The sequence below is a fragment of the Eubalaena glacialis genome, chromosome 12 (assembly GCF_028564815.1).
Source record: "Eubalaena glacialis isolate mEubGla1 chromosome 12, mEubGla1.1.hap2.+ XY, whole genome shotgun sequence".
Taxonomy (NCBI): domain Eukaryota; kingdom Metazoa; phylum Chordata; class Mammalia; order Artiodactyla; family Balaenidae; genus Eubalaena; species Eubalaena glacialis.
In genome coordinates this window covers 26,086,934-26,106,583 of record NC_083727.1, presented here as the reverse complement: position 1 = coordinate 26,106,583, position 19,650 = coordinate 26,086,934, and the positions used below count along the sequence as shown (strand labels likewise).

The 19,650-nt window shown below is 43.8% G+C and overlaps 1 protein-coding gene across 1 annotated transcript in view; it reads left to right on the top strand.

Annotated features, from left to right (window-relative positions):
* The first annotated feature begins 1,256 nt into the window (after window positions 1-1,256).
* The window catches only part of ARFGEF3 (ARFGEF family member 3), a 199,544-nt gene continuing 181,150 nt past the window's right edge, over window positions 1,257-19,650 (top strand). Inside the window, exons 1-2 of the mRNA XM_061206836.1 lie at window positions 1,257-1,456; window positions 8,376-8,427. Coding sequence (XP_061062819.1) covers window positions 1,372-1,456; window positions 8,376-8,427 — 137 coding nt within the window. The 5' untranslated portion in view covers window positions 1,257-1,371. The remainder of the gene's footprint in view (window positions 1,457-8,375; window positions 8,428-19,650) is intronic.

The window sequence follows — 19,650 nt, the reverse complement described above, 5'->3', positions numbered from 1 at the left end:
CTGCTTTGACACCTTAAATATCTCTTGCTATATTTTCCTCTGTTCCTTTCCATCTATCATTGGCTTAACTTATTTCTAGATTACTGCAGAATCTTCTTACTCTTTTCCCAGCTGCCAGTCTACTCCTCTGAAATTTAACTTCCTCACTACCACTACAGTTACATTTCTAAAGAACAACAAAAATGCTTAAAATCCTTTCTTAGTTCCCAACCACAGCTTTCACAACAGCGAAAAAAATGAGACTCCAAATAAGACTCCTGCTTTCCTCTCCCTCCTTCCTGCAGCAACCATCCTAGGGCTCCCATCGCTGACCCCGAGTTGAAGTTCCTGAAACACAGGTGCTCTCCCAAGAGTAGAGGCCCTGCCTCACACTGCCTTCCCCATCCGGCCCCCCATGTCCGCCTCCCAAGTTCAGCCTGAAGGTTCTTCACTGCGGAAGCTTTCTCTGTCCACCTCTCCCACCTCTACCCAAGTCAGGTAGCCCTTGTGCGCCACTCCCCCGCCCGCCCCCGCCTTTATTTTTCTTCAGAGGAAAACAATTCAGGTCAACAGAGGAAGGGAAATGGAAGAAAGATTTTTAAAAGGGGTTTTGGATGCAAGAGTGTGTTTCGATTCCAAATCTTGTTGCTTTGGGAAGTACCTTAACCTGTGTATAATGAGGATGTTCATCACACGCGCACACACACACACACATATACACACGTGAGATGGTGTGGAATCCATGGTTGGGCAGAATCACAGTCTATTCACAGGTAGCGCCCGAGCCTGGCACCGAGCCTGGCACAGAGGGCGGCCCAGAAGAGCTGCTCATCACTACCGAGGGGGCAGCACCTGGACGGCGGGACGCAGAGGGCGCCACGCCGCGGCGCCGGGAGCTCCGCGAGCCGGGGCCGGGCCGCCCCAACTCCGCCCGCCCCGGATGGGGGTGTGGCGGGAGCAGCGACGAGGCTCCTCCCCGCCCGCTGCCGGCCGCTGCCAAACGCTCCCTCGGGCCGAGCCCGGCCAACGCCCAGCCGGCCAGCCAGCCCAGGACGTCCACCTCCACCTTTCCGTGAGCCTCCGTGCCCCCGGGACCGCCTCGGGGGCCGGGGCCGAGTCGCGGCCTCCGATCCCCAGCCCGCCGTCGCCGTGGCCGTCGCCGCGCGCGGGGCGCACCTGACCGGGCGGGCGGGGCGGCGGGCGGGGCTCCGGGCCTGACGTGGCGGCGGCATGGAGCGGGCGTGATTCATCAGCCGCCGCGCGGGGTCGGAGCGGGGCGAGCGCAGTGGCCGCCTAGGCGCCCAGGGCCGGGTTGCGGTGGCGGCGGCGTCCCCGCCGGGCCTCGCGTGCGCTCCCCTTGCTGTCTGCGGCCGGCCCCCGGCGAAGGTCAAGATGGAAGAGATCCTAAGGAAGCTGCAGAAGGAAGCGTCCGGGAGCAAGTACAAAGCCATCAAAGAGAGCTGCACCTGGGCCCTGGGTAAGTGCGCCGAGCGGGGCGCGGGGCGTAGGGCACCTGCCGGTGGGTCCTGCTCGCCGCCGCCGGAGGGTCGCGCGGGCTGGCTGCAATGGCCCCTCTGCGTGGGGGGGTTTCACTGAGCATCTGTGACCGAAGCATTTCGTGCAATTGCCAGAGTTGCCTCGGTAAACTGATGTGTGATATGCGAATTTGGGTTCGGGCGTTGACATCCATCCGCCTCTCCTCTGGTCTCTTTATCTTCTTCCAAACCTTATCGGGGAAACGCCGTCCTCCCCTCCGGGCGGCCCCTTTCTTCAGATCCCCAGCACGGCGGACGGTGGTCACCCATCTCCGAGTCAGGACCGCAAGCCGGTGGGAATCCAGGGGCCTGATTCCGAAGCGCCTGTGGGCAAAAGGGAAGTTGAACCATCAACCCCGATCTCAAAACCTTGGCGAGTGTAACCGGGAAGGAATAGCTTATTTAATTTGATTTTCCTGATAGAGGCCAGCTTGTTAAGTATTAGCTTTCATGGTTATTCTACATGAAGAATAACATACGGGTGGGATGGTGTTACCTCTGCAATTCTGTTGTCGTCTGCCCTTCAGACAGGTGGGATTTTAGATTTGTGAGCTGCGCAAGCATTGAAAGAAGTTCCAGGTAGCAAATTTGTGTTTCCCATCAGACTCAGGTTGTAGAACTCAACCTCGGAGAAAACTGAATGACATTCCATTTAGGCAAGAACGTGGGCAATCAAAATTGTCTGGGTGGGAATGCAGAGAGATCAGGAGCATACTTAGGTGACAGTGATGCTTTAGGAGAAGAAAAAGGAAAGGCGAAGGAGACACCAGGGCAGCTCTCTTGGCCTCTGGCCTTGCCCAAGCCTGCATGTGATTCCTCAGTTGCCACTTAATTAAAACATAAAATTGAATCCCTTTCTCTCTCAACCAGAGAGCCATCAGCGCTTGTCATGACACTGTACTGTGGTACAGCCTGAAAAGAGATAGAAAAGGGCTATTAGCAGGTTTTCCACTAAATGGAGAATTCTGATGGTGCTTTAGGTGGTGACTGGGTTAGTATTTAGAAGGTCTGAATTCACATATGTTTGAGCGTGTGTGTACAATCACAGCCACATCGTTTTTTTTATGTCTGCCTATCATCACAAAATTCCCTAGAATGTTGTCTAGGAAGTTTATCTTATAGGCAGAATCAGAACTTGACCATTTGTTTACTGTTAGAGGAAAAAAAAAATGGACCAGGTACATAAGTGAGAAACAAGGCTCTTAAAGCCACAGTACTATTTTTGCATTGCCATTGTCATTCAGCAGAGTGATCAGGGTAGATTCTCAAATGCCTCTAATGAAGGGTCACAGATGGCTGGGTAACATAATAAAGCAGGGCTGACTGCACTCTAAACATGCTATTCCTTGTACTCGTTATTATTTTGCTGTAAGTTAAGCAGATTTAGATAACAGGGAGGAGGAGAGGAATCTAGTATTTTTAATTTTAATTTTGATACTCAACATCTTGTTAAGTTAAAGTGCAGTGTTGCCTAGTTTAGGTCCTTGAAGTGACCTCAAAGCCCAGAGCTGAGGCAGGTAGATGATCTGAGCAGAGCCTGGAGTCCAGCCTGCCTGGAAGAGTAGATGTGATTCTTTTCCCAGTGGCTGTTCTTAGTCAGCAAGAGGAGATGGGAGCTCATGAAACAGTTAAATAACAGTGCAGGGAATTCATTGTGCAGGTTGGAATGAGTAAACCAGGAAAAGAGATCAAAGAAGAGGGGATGAATGTGGGGTCAGGGGTGTGTTGGGGGGATTGGTGTGAGCTGGTGGGGCTTTTGAAGTAAATTGGACTTGGAGAATGGGTAAGCTGTGGGTTTCTTCTCTTCTTCTTCTATCCTCCTCTGTACTGAGCAGTGGGGATAGAAAGATGAATAAAATGCTCTCTCCCTCTAATTAGTTTGTTAGAAGGGTATGTTGGAGGGAGCATGAGGCAGAAACAAAGACATGAAGCTATGGTTTCCTGTTCTCTTTCCCACTCCAATCCATTTTCCACTGTTCCATCTTTTTTTTTTTGCTATAAAATGCTTTTCGCTCCTCAACCCCCATACTTTTTTTTTTAGAGTAAAGTGTGAATTCCTTAGAATGCTCTTTGGAATCTAGCCGCAGCCTTCTTTCCCATCGCCCCCATAGCAAGGGTTCGTCGGTCCCCAGTAAGCCACGTACTTTCTTGTACATGCCGTGTGCTGCCCACTTCTCTGCCTGGGCTCGTGCTAATCCTTCTGCCACAGCTTCCCTTTCCAGAATCCCAAGGCCCAGCTCACATACGAAGCCTCCCCTGAGCTCTGCCGTCGAATCAGTTGCTCCTCTGGGCTCTGAGCCCTGCTCTCAGGACCCTCTTATAGCACCTGCTGCTGGGGATTATAGTTGGTTATGCACAAAGCTCCTCTTTTAGGGGCAGGATGATTGAGAAATATACTGGACTCAGGAGACCAAAAAAACTGATTCAAGCAGACTTAAGCAAAATAGCATGTATTCACTCTATGAACTAAATACCCCTTGGAAGGCTAGCTGTGGATTGAGTTTGGTTCAGGAATTAGATGCTGTTTCAAGGACCTCGCTCTGCTCTTTTGGGATTTTGAGCACTCAGCATGAGTCTCCACAGCTTTGGGTTCATGAATCAGCACACTTAGACCATCTCAGGAGAGAGGGATCGTCTCTGACTTAGACCATCATGGGGTCATCTCACACTTGGGCCATTATAGGGAAGAGGGGTCACCATGACATTTAGACCATCCCAGGAAAGAGTCATCTCTTATCAAAAGTACCATTGGAGAGAGGGGTCATCTTCACACTTATTCCATCTCAGAAGAAAGAGCTCATCTCCCACTTGGACTATTATAGGAGAAAGACATTTAGACCATCACAGGAGAGAGGAGTCATCTCCCATTAAAACTGTCATAGAAGAGAGAGAGAGAGCATCTCCACATTTAGGCCTTTACAGGAGAAAGGGGTCATTTCCCACTAGGCCTGTCATGGGATCATCTCAAGAGAGTGGGGCTCTTCCAGTCACTCCCACCCAGTCCTTGGTGTCACAGTTCTCTCTTTGTCCTGATGGGTTGAGTATGTATCCTTGAACCAGTCCTCTGGGCTAGCTGGCTACAAGGCCCAGTGAAATACCAGAGTCAGGGAAGGATGGCTTCCTCAAAACAAAATTAGGGTTTGCTGCTTCAGAGGCAGCGGAGTGGATGCCAGTCAACCAAAGCAACAAATGTCTACAGTGTAGACGTGAGCTTCTTGAGCATCGGGACTGTTGCTTATGCTTGTCTGTGGCTTCTGCACCTACAATATGAGAGGCACATGTTCAGTACATAAATAAATCAACATGTTAATGTCTTATTTGGGTTTTAAGTGATATTCGTCTTGTTTTCTAGTTATGTATGCTCATTTTAGAATATTGAAAAATATTCGAACACTATAAAGAAAAAATTAAAATCACCCATAATGTCACCACCCAGAGAAAACACTAATCACATTTCGGAGTATTTCCCTTCTGCAAAGGGTTATACATATATGGCAGATTGTTACTTGTTTTTTAACTTCAGCTTTTCTTCCACTTTATTATTAATATGTCTCTGAAAATCAGTTTTCTTAATGGCTGCATAATAACGGGCAAGGAACATGTATGTACTTTTTCTCTATTTTAAGCTATCTAGGTTAGATACTTTTCTTGTCAGTGAGGAAATGGTCTGACTAAGGAATAGAAAAGAACAAGGAACTGGGTCAGCGTGTGGAGAGCCTGAAAGAATAGCATTCTCCTTCAAGCACTGGCAATCCTGGAGTCTTGGGAGCTGGGAATGGCAGGATGAAATAGAATGGCAGAACATTAGAACTGGACCATGTCCCTTTTAGAAACTTTAGGTGTTTGCACATACCAGGGAGCTCCTGTAGAATGGATTTGGAAAACGGAGAAGAGAAAGAAAATTAGAGGCCTGAATACCAAGTAAGAGAAGAAGGATGGTCTATCTAACCACCATCCTTCCGTCTATCTTTCCATCCGCTTTTCCTTCCAGCCACAGCATCTGTTACCTTCACAGCTAAACTTCTTAAAAAGTGAACGTAACTAAACATACTGTATAACACAGGGAACTCTACTTAATGCACTGTGGTGACCTAAATGGGAAAGAAATCCAAAAAAGAGGGGACATATGTACATGTATAGCTGATTCATTTTGCCGTACAGTAGAAACTAACACAACATTGTAAAGCAACTATACTCCAATAAAAATTAATAATAAAAAAAAAGTGAATGTGGTGATTGTGTCCACATCCTCACTTCCTGCTCACTTTTCAACTCACTGCGATCTGACTTTCTTCTCTGTTCTTCCACCAACTGAAGAATAAGGTACCCAGACCTCAGTCTAGCAGACCATTCTCACATCCCTCTTACCGGTCCTCTCAGCCACATTGGGCCCCTACTTGACCTTGGCCTCATGCCCGCACCCTGTCTGTTTCGATCGTACCTCTTGCGCTGCTCCGTCTCCTTTGCAGCTCCAGCTCCTCCCCAGCCTAAAAGTTTGCGTTTCACAAGAATGAGCCATGAGCTCTCGTCTCTGACTCGCAGCCCGACTGGAGTTGAACACTTTCAGAGCCACAGCTTCAGTTCAGTTTCTGAGAATGCAATGCCCACATTTACATCCCTGGGCTTCACCTGTGCTCTGACATGCAACCCCCGATGCAGCTTCCTACCCGGCATCCCTTCTGGAACAGGATGGGCTCATTATGGCTGCTCTGTGACTGCCTTTCTCTTTTCCCTTTCCTCTAGCTCTCTGTTAGCACTTGTAGAGTTGGGCACTGTTGCACATCCTGAGTTGAATATAAACTCTTCTGTGTGATGAGGAAAACCACAGCGATTTGATTGTTCAGCGTCAGACCCTCTTCTTGGGAAGCAGCATCAAGTTGTCCTGGGCACTGGCTCCGCCCTGCTGATTGCTGGCCTGGACTCACCCATGAGATACAGACTCACTCCCTGCATCTGCATCTCAGGGTTTTGTTTTCTCATTATCCTGTCTCATCTTAAGAACTGACTTCAGTCCTTCTACTTCATCCCTTGGCCTTGTGGCCACAGCATCACCGACCCTCCTGATCCATCTTTCTATTTTGCTAACTGTCTGGCTTACACCCACTGTTTTGCCCCATGGACCACAGCGGGCCCAGACGCTATCATCATGTTTTGGCCTGTTCTTAGTCCTGAGTCTCAGGGATACATTTGGTGTCCACTGTTCCCTCTGATCTGTTAGCAGGGTGGGGAGAGATGTTTCTCCTTTCCCCAATAAAAATCGTTCAGATCAACAGGGCTTGTTGACTCTAAACAGTGAAGAGAGAAGGCAAGAGTTTGAACAGAAAAACTGGAGACCGGTTGGAGTGTGTGATGTTGTGATTTATAATAAGAAATATATATATTGGTCTTGGTCCCTGTTTCTGGCTCAGAGCTCCTAAAACCCTTGGAATTTCCCACGTGAAGAGAGCTATAGAGTCATTTGTTAGGTTAATGAAGTGATTGTTGGACCACACCTACGGATGGGGGCTGGCTGCCAGGAAAACCATCCTTTTCGGTCCCACCCCCCTGACCTCCACAGAGGGCCCCCCTGACCTCCACAGAGGGGAGAGGAGCTGAAGACTGAGTTCATACACCAATGGCCAATCAATCATGCCTATGTAATGAAGCCTCCGTAAAACCCCCAAAGGATGGGGTTTGGAGCACTTCCCGGCCTATGAACACAGGGACATTTGGCGAGAGTGATACACCCAGAGAGCACGAACTCTCTCTGCCCTTTCTCCACACCTTGCCACATGCATCTCTAGCATCTGGCTGTTCCTGAGTTATATCCTTCTGTAACATACCAGTAATCTACTAGGTGAAAGTTCCCCTGAGTTCTGTGAGCCATTCTAGCAAATTAATTAAACCCAAGGAGGGGGTTGTTGGAAACTTTAATTTCTGGCCAGTCGGTCAGAAGCCCAGGTGACAACCGGACTTGAGATTGGCATCTGAAGGTGGGGTTGGGGGGGGTGTGTTACAGGCTTGTAGGATTGAGCCCAAATCTGTGGTATCTGATGCTCTCTCCAGTTCGTGTCAGAGTTGTGTTAAATTGGAGGACATCCAGCTGCTGTCAGGGAATTGCTTGTTGGTGTGGGAAAACCATCCCCCGCCCCCAACCCTGACACGCGTGCACGCGTACACACACACACACACACACACACACATTGGAATTGGGTGCAGGATTGTTGGAGCTATTGAAATAGAAGTCTCTATTTTTGAAGAGAATAGTGAATGTTTCATTATCTCAACAACTGGAGGCAGCAAGAGGGTGAATAATCCACAACAATGGTAAAGTACTGCACATCCAGGTCGGAGTTATGAGACTTGGGGGTGAGCCTCTCAGTCAGTATCCTTAACTATAGTATGATTTTTAAAAAGTTTCATCTGCCGTGTCATAAATGTGTGTGAGATGAACTGTTGCATAAAGTGCTTTGTGAACTTGAAAGTCTCTCACAAGTATAAGTTATTATTTAAGGGTATTAAAACGGTGTTTTCAAGGAAATAGCTTTCCTTTCTCTATTGTTATTGCAAGAATATAGCATTTTTAGCCAGTTGTAACTAGATTAAATTGGCACTCTGTTTCAGGTTAGGAATTTAACTATTTTTTCTGTCTCTAAGCGAACTGCGTCCTAATCTTTAAGCTCTGAGAGGAAGTCTTGTGGGCTAGCAAAGGAAAAGGATTTTTAAGTATGGATGATTTGCATGCAGATGATTGAGAAATGACTAATTTATAATTATAGGAATTTCCAGGGGGAAAAAAGAAACTAACAGTGAAATTTGTATACAATTTAAATCCTCAGTCTTTACATATTTATTTTTAACTTTGTAATTTTCCCTTTGCAGAAACCCTGGATAGTGTGGATACCATTGTCAAGATCCCTCCACACTTGCTGAGGTAAGGAGACTGGAGTTGTATAACATAGTGTAAGTAAAAATTGCCTGCTGTGCTTTCCTGAAGGGCCAGAAAACCTCACCTGTTTATAGCATTTTACTTGCTGACGGGTGGCTTTTTTGCATCAGTGAACTGGGATATTTCATGAGGTTAGCATGATGGGAAGCTGATTGCACTGATTTCTACCTGTCCTGGAGTGAGTGAAGTCAGTAATCCAAAGGAACCAGCTGTGGAAGTCAGGGATGAAAGGATAAAATTGGTCAAGGAGAGAAATGACCGAAATCTAAGTGAGGATGTGGACGGTGGACAGAATCTTCCACTGTGAGTTGGGAAATGGCGCCCCCTTAGTGGGAGAGCAGCCCTGCGCCATGTGGGTTGGATTTAAGCTCTCTCTGGCCCCTTGGTTGGACACCATCTCACAAACTCTATAGGCATCAGCAGCAGCCCTGAGACAGTGACTCTATCTCCCCACTTCCTCAACTCTTCCCACTCCCCACCCCCCTCCACCATCATGAGAGAAATACATGCTTTTTGTGGAAATTGGGAAAGAGCAAATAAGAAAGTTACCCATAATTATACCACTTAAGGATAACCACTGAAAACGGTTTAATAGATTTTCTTAATAGACTTTCCCCCCAGCACACATACAAATTAATATGAAGTTTTATTTACAAGTTTGTTTCCTGCTTGTTTTTTCAGTCAGCACCATATGAAGAACATTTTCTAATGTCAATATATGTTCTTCAAATTAAAATATTGCATATATGTCCATTGTATGGCTGCTGCAACATAAATTATTTCGCAGTTTTCTTATTGTTAGACATTTGGATCGTTTCCAGATTTTTCTTTGAGATTATTAAAAACAATCTTTTGTTGCATATAGTTTCTATATTGTCAGGACACTGATTTATTAGGTATTTTCTCTCTTTTCAAGTAGATTGAACAAAAATTGTTTCTGTCTTTTTTAAAAATGTATTACTTCTCCTGTAATGTCTGCTACAGGCTGATATATTGTAAGGTAATTCATGTGTTAATCAAACCAAGTGTACTTTTGTGGGTATAAAGCTTCTAAATGGGTAGAATGTCTGGCAGCAACATTCTTGCCCGGAGGAGGTATATTCCAGCTGGGGTATCCATGTGAAAACACTCCAAGAGATACGAAGGCATGGATGGTTTAAAGGAGACGATTTCCCAATTTCTGTAGGTACCCTGTCTTAAAATTATTTGCTTCAGAGCTGATTTTGCCACGTCTCCTTTTCCATTTCACTTCTTAACCTTCTCCTACCTGACAAAGGACAGCTGTTACCCATCCCATCCTGAATCTGACTGTGGTGTGTTTTCCTGGGGTGCAAAACCCTCTTCCTACTAACAGAGGACTGTGAAAATATTAGTGTCTGTGTTGATAAAGGGGATGAATACAGTGATCAGGGCACACATCTTTTTGCAGGTTAGTTTTTACTTCTTGGCTTTCAACAAAATTGAAGGAGAACCTAATCTAGTTATGAGATAATAGACAAAAAGATTTTTTGATGATAAATCGCCTTCATTCCTTTCTTATATAAAAAAGGTTTCTTATTGCTTACATCTTTAAACGTGGGGAAAAAGGTATGGAATTGATGTTAAACCCCACCTTCTTATAGCAATAGAGAATATTCATCTATAGATATATGAACTAGTTGAGAAAAATTAATAAGCCCTGTCCATTTCTTTAGAAATACATTTCCAATAAAATTGTAATTTCCATGTTAACTATATTAACATTCTTTTAATTATTAATGTTGTTTGGATCAGTCATTTGCATCAGAAGAAAATGGAACACTTTTAAGCCTTATAGCCACAGGAAATGTTTAAAAATCACTTTATATACATTTTTGTTACAGAGAAATATAATAGGGAGATTAATAAAATCAAGTGTTAAAGCATGTTATATCAAGAGAAAATTCTCTGGTTGGGGGTGGGGGTAAAGTGGAAATACAAGTTCCAGGAGACAAGAGAACGATACAGCCTTTTTTACTCTAAGAGTTTGTTCACATATTTTTTGATGGATGAAGGTGGTTTTCAAATTGGTGTGGTATTTGGATTTCATTAGATACCTTGAAATGAGTGATATGTTTTAATTAAAATTTTACTAATTCCAATATGCCAGAATTACAGCCTTTGCAGTTAATTAAAATTATGGTTGAGAAATTTAAATGTCAACTTAAAATGTGTGAAAAATGGAATTTTAAAATTTTCTTAGTGGCTGTATGAGTGAAAACATTTGATGACACTGCTCTAAAGGTTGTTTCTCTATCCAAAGCGTTTTTGAAGCTACAGTGAGACTTTCTATGGTTTTGGGTCTGTGATAAGGTTTGCCTTCAGGGTTAGGCAATGATGATGATACCAGAAGAGCCTCCTGGTACAGTGCCTGGGAATGTTCATCAAAAGACAACTGGCATTTTCCACCTCTAGGTGTGTGTGTGACCAAATGAGTTGGAGAAAATAACAGTGTTAATGGGCCGTGTTTGATCCCGTTTAGCCACTGAGCGTTACTTTTGTCCATGGTCTTGAGCTTTACCCCAGAGCCAGCTGGCCATCTTGTACAACCATAGGAGGTAATGAGAAAATTGGTGGGAAAGATGCTGGATGAGGAACCGTGGATGAATATGAATATATATATATATGTGTGTGTGTGTGTGTGTTTACATATCTTCACCATTATTAGAAATATGATTCAGAGTATTTGTCCGAATGATAAAAAGCTGGTGATGTCATCCTGTATACAGAGGAATGTGCGTTGTTGTATTCCAGATGTGCAACAGAGTCTGTCAGGCATTCTTGTACAGAGAACTGAATGTATGAATGAGACATAGCAGATTTAAGCCTTCCACTCAGTTTTATATTCCGAGGGAGAAGAATGAAGACAAACGTAGCTGGAAAACACTGTTAAGAGACACCAATTATAAATTTATTGTAGAATTTTATGCATATCAGAAGGTTTCAGTCTGACTGTGATTTGTAATAGTTGGGAGCCCTTCAAAGCCTTTTTTAGGGTATAGGAATAAGCCATAATTAGAACAAAAACAAGCTATTGAATCAAGTCTGATTGTCTATTTCATTTGATGTCAGGGAAGTGATATAATGAGAACATACTCCATAGTGGACTTTCCCCCTCAGTTGTGAATCAGTTTTCCTTTAATCCTTTGATTCATCTTCCAGGCATTTTTAAACCCACAGGGCACTTACTCTGTCCAGTATTATGTTTAACATGGCATCTTTCTATTGTTTGAGCACAATAAATCTAAAACAAAATTTTTAATTAGGCACACTAAATATTTGCTTATAAGAAAGAACTTGGATATGTTAATTTTTTTTTCTTCAGTTATATTTCTATTTTAATGAGTTTTTTCTTCAGTGATATTTAGTATACGAGAAAGAAGCCAGGTTCATAAACTATTTCTTGGCATTCTGATTTCGTATTCAGATTGTTTCCATTTCTGTTACATAATCACGTAGAAGTGATTATTTGCAGATTTTTTTGTTGCTTCAGGTTTTGAAAAGAGCTATGAGGACTAAATCAAATCTCAAATACTTTTTAAAAATTAAAAAAAATTATTTTTTGGTGGGAGGGAGGGAGACGCAAGAGGGAAGAGATATGGGGATATATGTATACGTATAGCCGATTCACTTTGTTATAAAGCAGAAACTAACACACCATTGTAAAGCAATTATACTCCAATGAAGATGTTAAAAAAAATTTTTTTTTACTGATTTTTATTGGAGTATAGCTGATTCACGATGGTGTGTGAGTTTCTGCTGTACAGCAAAGTGAATCAGTTATACGTATACATATATCCACTCTTTTTTAGATTCTTTTCCCATATAGGTCATTACAGAGTATTGAGTAGAGTTCCCTGTGCTATACAGTAGGTTCTTATTAGTTATCTATTTTATATATAGTAGTGTATATATGTCAATCCCAGTCTCCCAATTTATCCTTCTCTTTCCCCTTTCCCCCTTAGTAACCATAAATTTGTTCTCTATATCTGTGACTCTATTTCTGTTTTGTAAATAAGTTCATTTATACCCTTTTTTTAGACTCCATAAGCGATATCATATGATATTTGTCTTTCTCTGTCTGACTTAACTTCATTCAATATGACAATCTCTAGGTCCATCCATGTTGCTGCAAATGGCATTATTTTGTTCTTTTTTTATGGCTGAATAATATTTCATAGTATATATGTACCACATCTTCTTTATCCATTCATCTGTTGATGGACATTTAGGTTGCTTCCATGTCCTGGCTATTGTAAATAGTGCTGCAATGAACATTGGGGTGCAAGTATAATATCTTTTTGAATTATGTTTTTCTCCAGGTATATGCCCAGGAATGGGATTGCAGGATCATATGGTAGCTCTATTTTTAGTTTTTTAAGGAACCTCCGTACTGTTCTCCATAGTGGCTGTACCAATTTACATTCCCACCAACAGTGTAGGAGGGTTTCCTTTCTCCACACCCTCTCCAGAGTTTACTATTTGTAGATTTTTTGATGATGGCCATTCTGACTGGTGTGAGGTGATGATACCTCATTATAGTTTTGATTTGCATTTTTCTAATAATTAGTGATGTTGACCATCTTTTCATGTGTCTCTGGCCATCTGTGTGTCTTCTTTGGAGAAATGTCTGTTTAGATCTTCTACCCATTTTTTGATTGGGTTGTCTTTATTTTTTTTTTTTTTGATATTGAGCTGCATGAGCTATTTGCATATTTTGGAAATTAATCCCTTGTTGGTTGCTTTGTTTGCAAATATTTTCTCCCATTCTGGCTTTTCGTTTTGTTTATGGTTTCCTTTGCTGTGCATCAAATACTTTTGCTGTGCTGATTTTCTTATTTTTTCTTTTGCCATTAATTGACTGCTTTTCAAGTTAAATATGTTAACATTCTGATAGATAATTACTAATACTGTTCTGATCAATTGTGTACATTAGTAGTGATAGCTCAAACCAGAAGAAAATTGAAACCTTGAAAGAACTATGGTTGTATTATCTTTTATTTTTATTTTTTGCCATTGATTGCTCTGAGGACTTCTTGTGAAAACAAAAGTCTAGATGTCACGTGAATGATTTTAGTGACTCTGGTGACTGGAGTTGGTCATGCGCATAGGGCACTGAAGGGGAGAAACCCACAGAAAAAAGTTTTAGCTGGAATGAAGGAGTGGTCAGAGGCATTGCTTATTTCTGCCCCGGGCTCTTTCACTGAGCAAATGCCCACTCTCGTTGTTGGTACGGTGAGCAGCCTTAGCAACCAGGATGGGGATTCACGCAGAGTGCCCAGTGAGATTCAATGTCAGGGACGGAGGAAGGGCCAGGGAACCCGCCCTGTGGAATATTTCCTGAGTTTGTTAGTAGATAGTTATATGAAAATCTTTCCACCTTCCTGCCCATAGTCTTGCTTTTGATCTTGGGGGTGAGATTTAAGCATCCTTATCTTCCTCCATGTGGAGACTGGACCCTCACTGTCTTTGCTCCCCTTTCCCCTCTTCTTATACTTCAGATCTTACACAACTTCACAGGGTTGAATAAAACCTGTGAGTTGGTGGGCCATCGCGGTGTGCCCACACTCAAGAAAGAGGCCTTCCAGAGCTCAGGCTGTCACTCAGGTTGGGGTTACCATCTCCTTGGCCTCCTTGTATGACTAGCAAAAGGCAGCTTAGGTTGGTCACTCACAGTGACACACTTGGTAAAATGTCTCTGCCAAGTCAAGGTACTGCTAATAGTTACTGACTCTATTGTTGGCTGCTGGTCTTTCAACCAAGTAAGAAATAAGTCCTGGAAGCTGCTGATCAAGAACTATTAGTAGTTAACAATATTAAATGTTTTCTCTTCCCATTTTTCTCCTTCCTCTCACCCCCTCCACCTCTTGCTATTTCCCTGTGGTTTTGGGAATCGAGTAATATAACCAAAATAACCTGATCATTTATGGAATTTTCAGGGCTGCTCTGGTTTTTGTTATGAATATTTAGGGCTGATGTCTGTTTTGTGAGGCCATCACCAGGCTTAAGCCCACCTGGAGGTACCATAACTTCTGTAATGTTTAGCTTCATGCAAGTTGATGCGTTGGTCTTCCCCCTCCGTGCCCCACTGTCTTTGTGATGGCTTGATTATGATGGTACCTACATCTGTCTGATCATTTTTCTCTCTGAAGTGTTGAAAAGCTTATATTTTTATCTAACCGTATATGTTAGTAGGGAAAGGGCTTATGCCATTTCTGTGGACCGTTCAGTACCGTTGTTGTTTGCAGTCATTGGCTCTTTTAGATCATTCTTGACCTGCTGGCGCACTCCCAGGGAATGTTCTTCCCTTTCTAATGGACTCCTGCTGTGTTCTTCTGCTTCTGAGTCTTGGTTGGAAGTGGTCAGCTTCTCTGCTGGCATCTGGGCCAGAATGCCCTGCCTGCTGTCTTTTCTAGTGGATTTGAAACTCGAAATCCTGCCTAGAGACTGTCATACAGAGTGAAGTAAGTCAGAAAGAGGAAAACAAATACCGTATGCTAACACATATATATGGAATCTTAAAAAAAAAAAAAAAAAAAAATGGTTCTGAAGAACCTAGGGGCAGGACAGGAATAAAGATGCAGACATAGAGAATGGACTTGAGGACATGGGGAGGGGGAAGGGAAGCTGGGACGAAGTGAGAGAGTGGCATGGACATATATACACTACCAAATGTAAAATCGATAGCTAGTGGGAAGCAGCCGCATAGCACAGGGACCTCAGCTTGGTGCTTTGTGACCACCTAGAGGGGTGGGATAGGGAGGGTGGGAAGGAGACGCAAGAGGGAGGAGATATGGGGATATATGTATACGTATAGCTGATTCACTTTGTTATACAGCAGAAACTAACACACCATTGTAAAGCAATTACACTCCAATAAAGATGTTAAGAGAAAAAAAAAAAGAAACTCAAAATCCTGGAGCATTGGGTCTGGACACCCTCACATGGCTCTGTGTAGATCTGCAAGGAGGGTGCTTTTCAGGCCGTGCCAAGGCCCATAGACGTTCGACCTCTATCACTTTGGACATCATGGCTGAGCTGCCTGCTCTTGTATGTACTACTCCATCTTCCCTGCCAGATTTCCAGGAGGCTCACTTTCCCAGGACTGGGACCAGGATGAGGTGGGTGAGGCTGAGTTGTGCAAGTACATGCCAGATCCTGTCTCAAAATTTTTGTTTTGCTCATCATAGAATTTTTGCATTAATTTTGAGTTTTTAAAATGTGACCTTAAAATGTTATTTATCTTGAGGACTGAGTTTTTAGTGCTCCCTTAAATTTTGTACCCAAGGCCAACTCCCTCACCCTAGTTCTGGCCCCGCACTCCCCATTCTGTCACAAAGTTCTCACAGCTGCTGAGGCCAGCCACATTCAAGTCAAGCTCTATTCTGCCTCATCCAGGTTCTACAGACTGTGGTCCTGTCCTGCTTTGAATGGCACCTCAGTGGCATGCACCATCAGAGAAACAAGCTCTTTCCCATGACCAAGGACATGTTTAGTAAGACCCCCACTCCAGGATACCCTCTTGCACATGTACTAGGGTTTTACAGAGGGCATTTCCCAATCTCTGCCCCTCCTCCTTTGGGGGCCATCTCATACGTTGAAGTAGAGCATACTTGTTACAAGTCCTCTTCCTTTTTCATGCCAAGACCAAGACAGCAGGTCTGGAGGTCTATAGTTAGCAATCCAATGCTCCCCTATATATGGGACACTAAAATAATAGGGGGATGTTTTCTGAGCTGCTCTCTTCATCAAAATTGTCCACTGTGTGTCTCATAGCATGCAATCTTTCTCACTCCCTCTTCCTACTTATCCTTGAAGACTGAGCTACGGTTGGTGAAAGTGATCCTTCTCTCCTTCATACCCTCACTGTACTCTTCACATGACTCTGTCATGGCATTTATCAGTCAGGTTGGCAGTTGTTTAGGGAGTCTGTTCTGAGACCCTATCCTCAAGGAGTTCATATATATAAATTATTCATCTTTTCACCCCCAAGTTCAGTGCCTCTCCGGACTCTGCATTGTGCATCTCAGGGAACCTGTGTCCTCATCACCTAGATTCTTGGAAAACATACTGTTTGGAAGAATCTGTGCCAAAATGGGAATCTCAGCTTTGGCGACAGAACCTCTAATATCTCACTGGCCGAAATGGTAGGTCCCAAAGAGTAGACCGGAAACCCAACACCCAATCCATTGACCTCAGCTAACATAGTCTTAAACCCCTTACTCTCTACTCAACCAAAGCCCTGACTAGTCTAATGTGTATTATTAGATTGAGGTTGAGGGTTGGTGATAGTTATCAAGACCCTGATTACTATTCTGTATCAAAGGACATTGAATATACAAGAGGTTCAGCTCTCATTGGGTTCCCATGAAGAGTCCTTGGCCCACCTGGAAGAAGCACGCAGCCTGCCGTACACCACCCCCAGCATGAATTTGACTTGGAGTATTTCTGTTCTAAAGAACTCAAGAATCTCCACCTCCATCCCTCTCCAATGCAGGATTTTCCCTTTCTCTAAGCCCAAGTAACTTACAACAGGACTGGTCCAGATGAGATAAAACCGTCAAGGGAATCCTTGAGCAATTTTGTTAAAAGGCAGCCATTGGCAGCAAACCTCTTGTTGGCATTTCTCAGTGCCCTTTGGGAACAATCCCACATATTACTCCAGCCATGGCTCAGCTGCCATTTTGCTTGCCTTCTCCATGATTCTTCAGAGTCATCCTCAGCCTAATTGCTTTTCTTCTGCCAGTTGCAGTTCCCAGAAAGACTCTAACAACCTCCTTCCCATTTGTCCTTATATGTCCCCCACCCCTTCCCGTCCCCACCCTGGCTGAGCCTCTACCCAGCTTCATTTTGCCTTCCTGGTCCAGGCACTTTTTTCAGCCCAGATGTTGACATGTTCCTCCTTATTTTGATCTGGCGACCTGCTGAGCTTTCATGTAGGGTGAGAACACATTCAGTAGCATTTATACTTGGAGAGAACCATCCATAATAGCTTCCTATTCTTTGTATGGTTTTAATTGCTTTTCTGCTGCTTTTATCTATTTTAGTGCTTTAGTTCTGTGCTTTGAACCCTGGGGCAACTTCTACAGGTTGTGCAAATATATTTTTTTTTAATTTATTTTTTACTTTCGGCTGTGTTAGCTCTTTGTTGCTGCACATGGGCTTTCTCTAGTTGCGGTGAGCGGGGGCTACTCTTCCTTGCGGTGGGCGGGCTTCTAATTGCGGTGGCTTCTCTTGTTGCGGAGCACGGGCTCTAGGCACGCGGGCTTCAGTAGTTTTGGCACGTGGGCTCAGTAGTTGTGACTCGCAGGCTCAGTAGTTGTGACTCATGGGCTCAGTAGTTGTGGCTCACGGGCTCTAGAGTACAGGCACACTTAGTTGTGGCGCACGGGCTTAGTTACTCCGCAGCATGTGGGATCTTCCCGGACCAGGGCTCGAACCCGTGTCCCCTACATGGGCAGGCGACTGCCCCACCAGGGAAGTCCTTTTGTTTGTTTTTTAATTGAAGAAATAAGTGTCTCCACATCCACTGGGAAGGACTGTGTGTGATTTAAAATGGAGCAGTGGGTTTTGGCAGGCAGTTTGGATGTCATCATTTGTTGTTTCCACTTTTCTTATGTCATGGAGAAGTGCTGGGCTCCCCTTGCTACCTCCTGCTGTCAAGAGGAGGAGGCAAAGGATGCCAGTGTAGAATTCCCAGGTCCTTCAGCTTATGGTAACTGAAGGGAGGATGTTAGCATAAATGCAGGACAGGTGCTTCTGATGAGGCTTCCCCGTTATTCCAGGTAAATTGCAAACATCTGTGCTTCTCCTGGATTTAAACTCATCTTGAGGTCTCCTCTCTTGGCGGTTTCCAGCTTTCCTCCGTAGCACGGCTGACTTCTATTTGCAGAGGCGTGCAAATGTAAGTAAGTTTTGGCTCTCTTGATCTTTTTCTGGTTCTGCACCAGAAAAAAATATACATATAGAAGGCTTTAGACACTTTGGTTAGTCTAAGCCTGGCTCAGTCTTAGAGAAGTCTTTATCCCACGGAGCCATGAAAGGAAAAATGGAGGGAGCTGTCAATCTTGCCCGGGGTCAGTGGGAATCATTTAAGTGACCAAGGGCCTGCCACGAAGTCGACCGGAACTGTTCCAGCTCCCTGAGATCCGGCTTCCCCTAAACAGGTGAGCGGAATGACATTTCTGTGTTAGCCACAAAAACCAGTCAGCAGGGAGAAAGTGGCCTGTGGAATAGCCTGTAAGCCCACCCTTTAGCAGTGGGGCTGCTGAAATCCACGTTAGAAAACAAGGTGCCCCGAAGATCTAGTTTCTCTTTTTCCTTTCCCTATTGCTGTGGAAACAAAGGGTATTCCTGTCACCTTTTAACATAGTATAAGTGACAATACTATATACTGTTTCCTAACTTACAAACAGCCGCTTCTGTGTATCTGCCAGCCTGTAAAGCCAGTTCTAATGGTTTTTGTGTTCTAACCCCTTTGATAAGGAAGACTTACAATTAACTCTCAATTATAAAGCTTCTCCTTGTTAATAGCCCTGGACCTAAAAGCACTTTAAATGATGCAGTCAGTTAGAGACGTGCATAACCTACCCAAGCTGGGATGTAGAGGTTATTGGGCTTGAGTGATATTTTGGGATGTGAGCAACATATTAATGTTCAAAACCAGCCATGACCACTCATCCTTCCTTTGTAACAAGTAGTTGATGTCTTTATTTTTTGGCACTTAGCTCTAAAGGGAAGTGTTAGAAGGAAACATACTCAATTTTGAAAAAGTCTAACAGTCCAATCATGAGTTTTCTTTCTTGGGTTTTCATTCCTTTTGAGTGGAATGAAGGTAGGATTTTTGCTGTGTGGGTTAGTCTGTGCGTGCTTTTTATAATTAAACAGTGTCTTACAGGCAATTTAGGTCCAGATTTCCTGCTTTAATTTCAAAGTATGACTCTGAGAAATTGTTTACATTGACGGGTTATAAAAATGGATTCCAAGAGATGGGTAGGGACCCGAGCTTATCGATTCAGTGATGTAAATGGCTCAGTGAGGTATTTGAATCTCTCTTTTTCACCTGCTAGAAGCTTTCTACTGGGGATGGTACAAAGACTAGAATCGTATTTAGTTTCTTCGGATATCTTTGTTTATAAACTATTTCATATTTATATTTGTATTTTACTGCATATTTATGTGTAGTTGAAC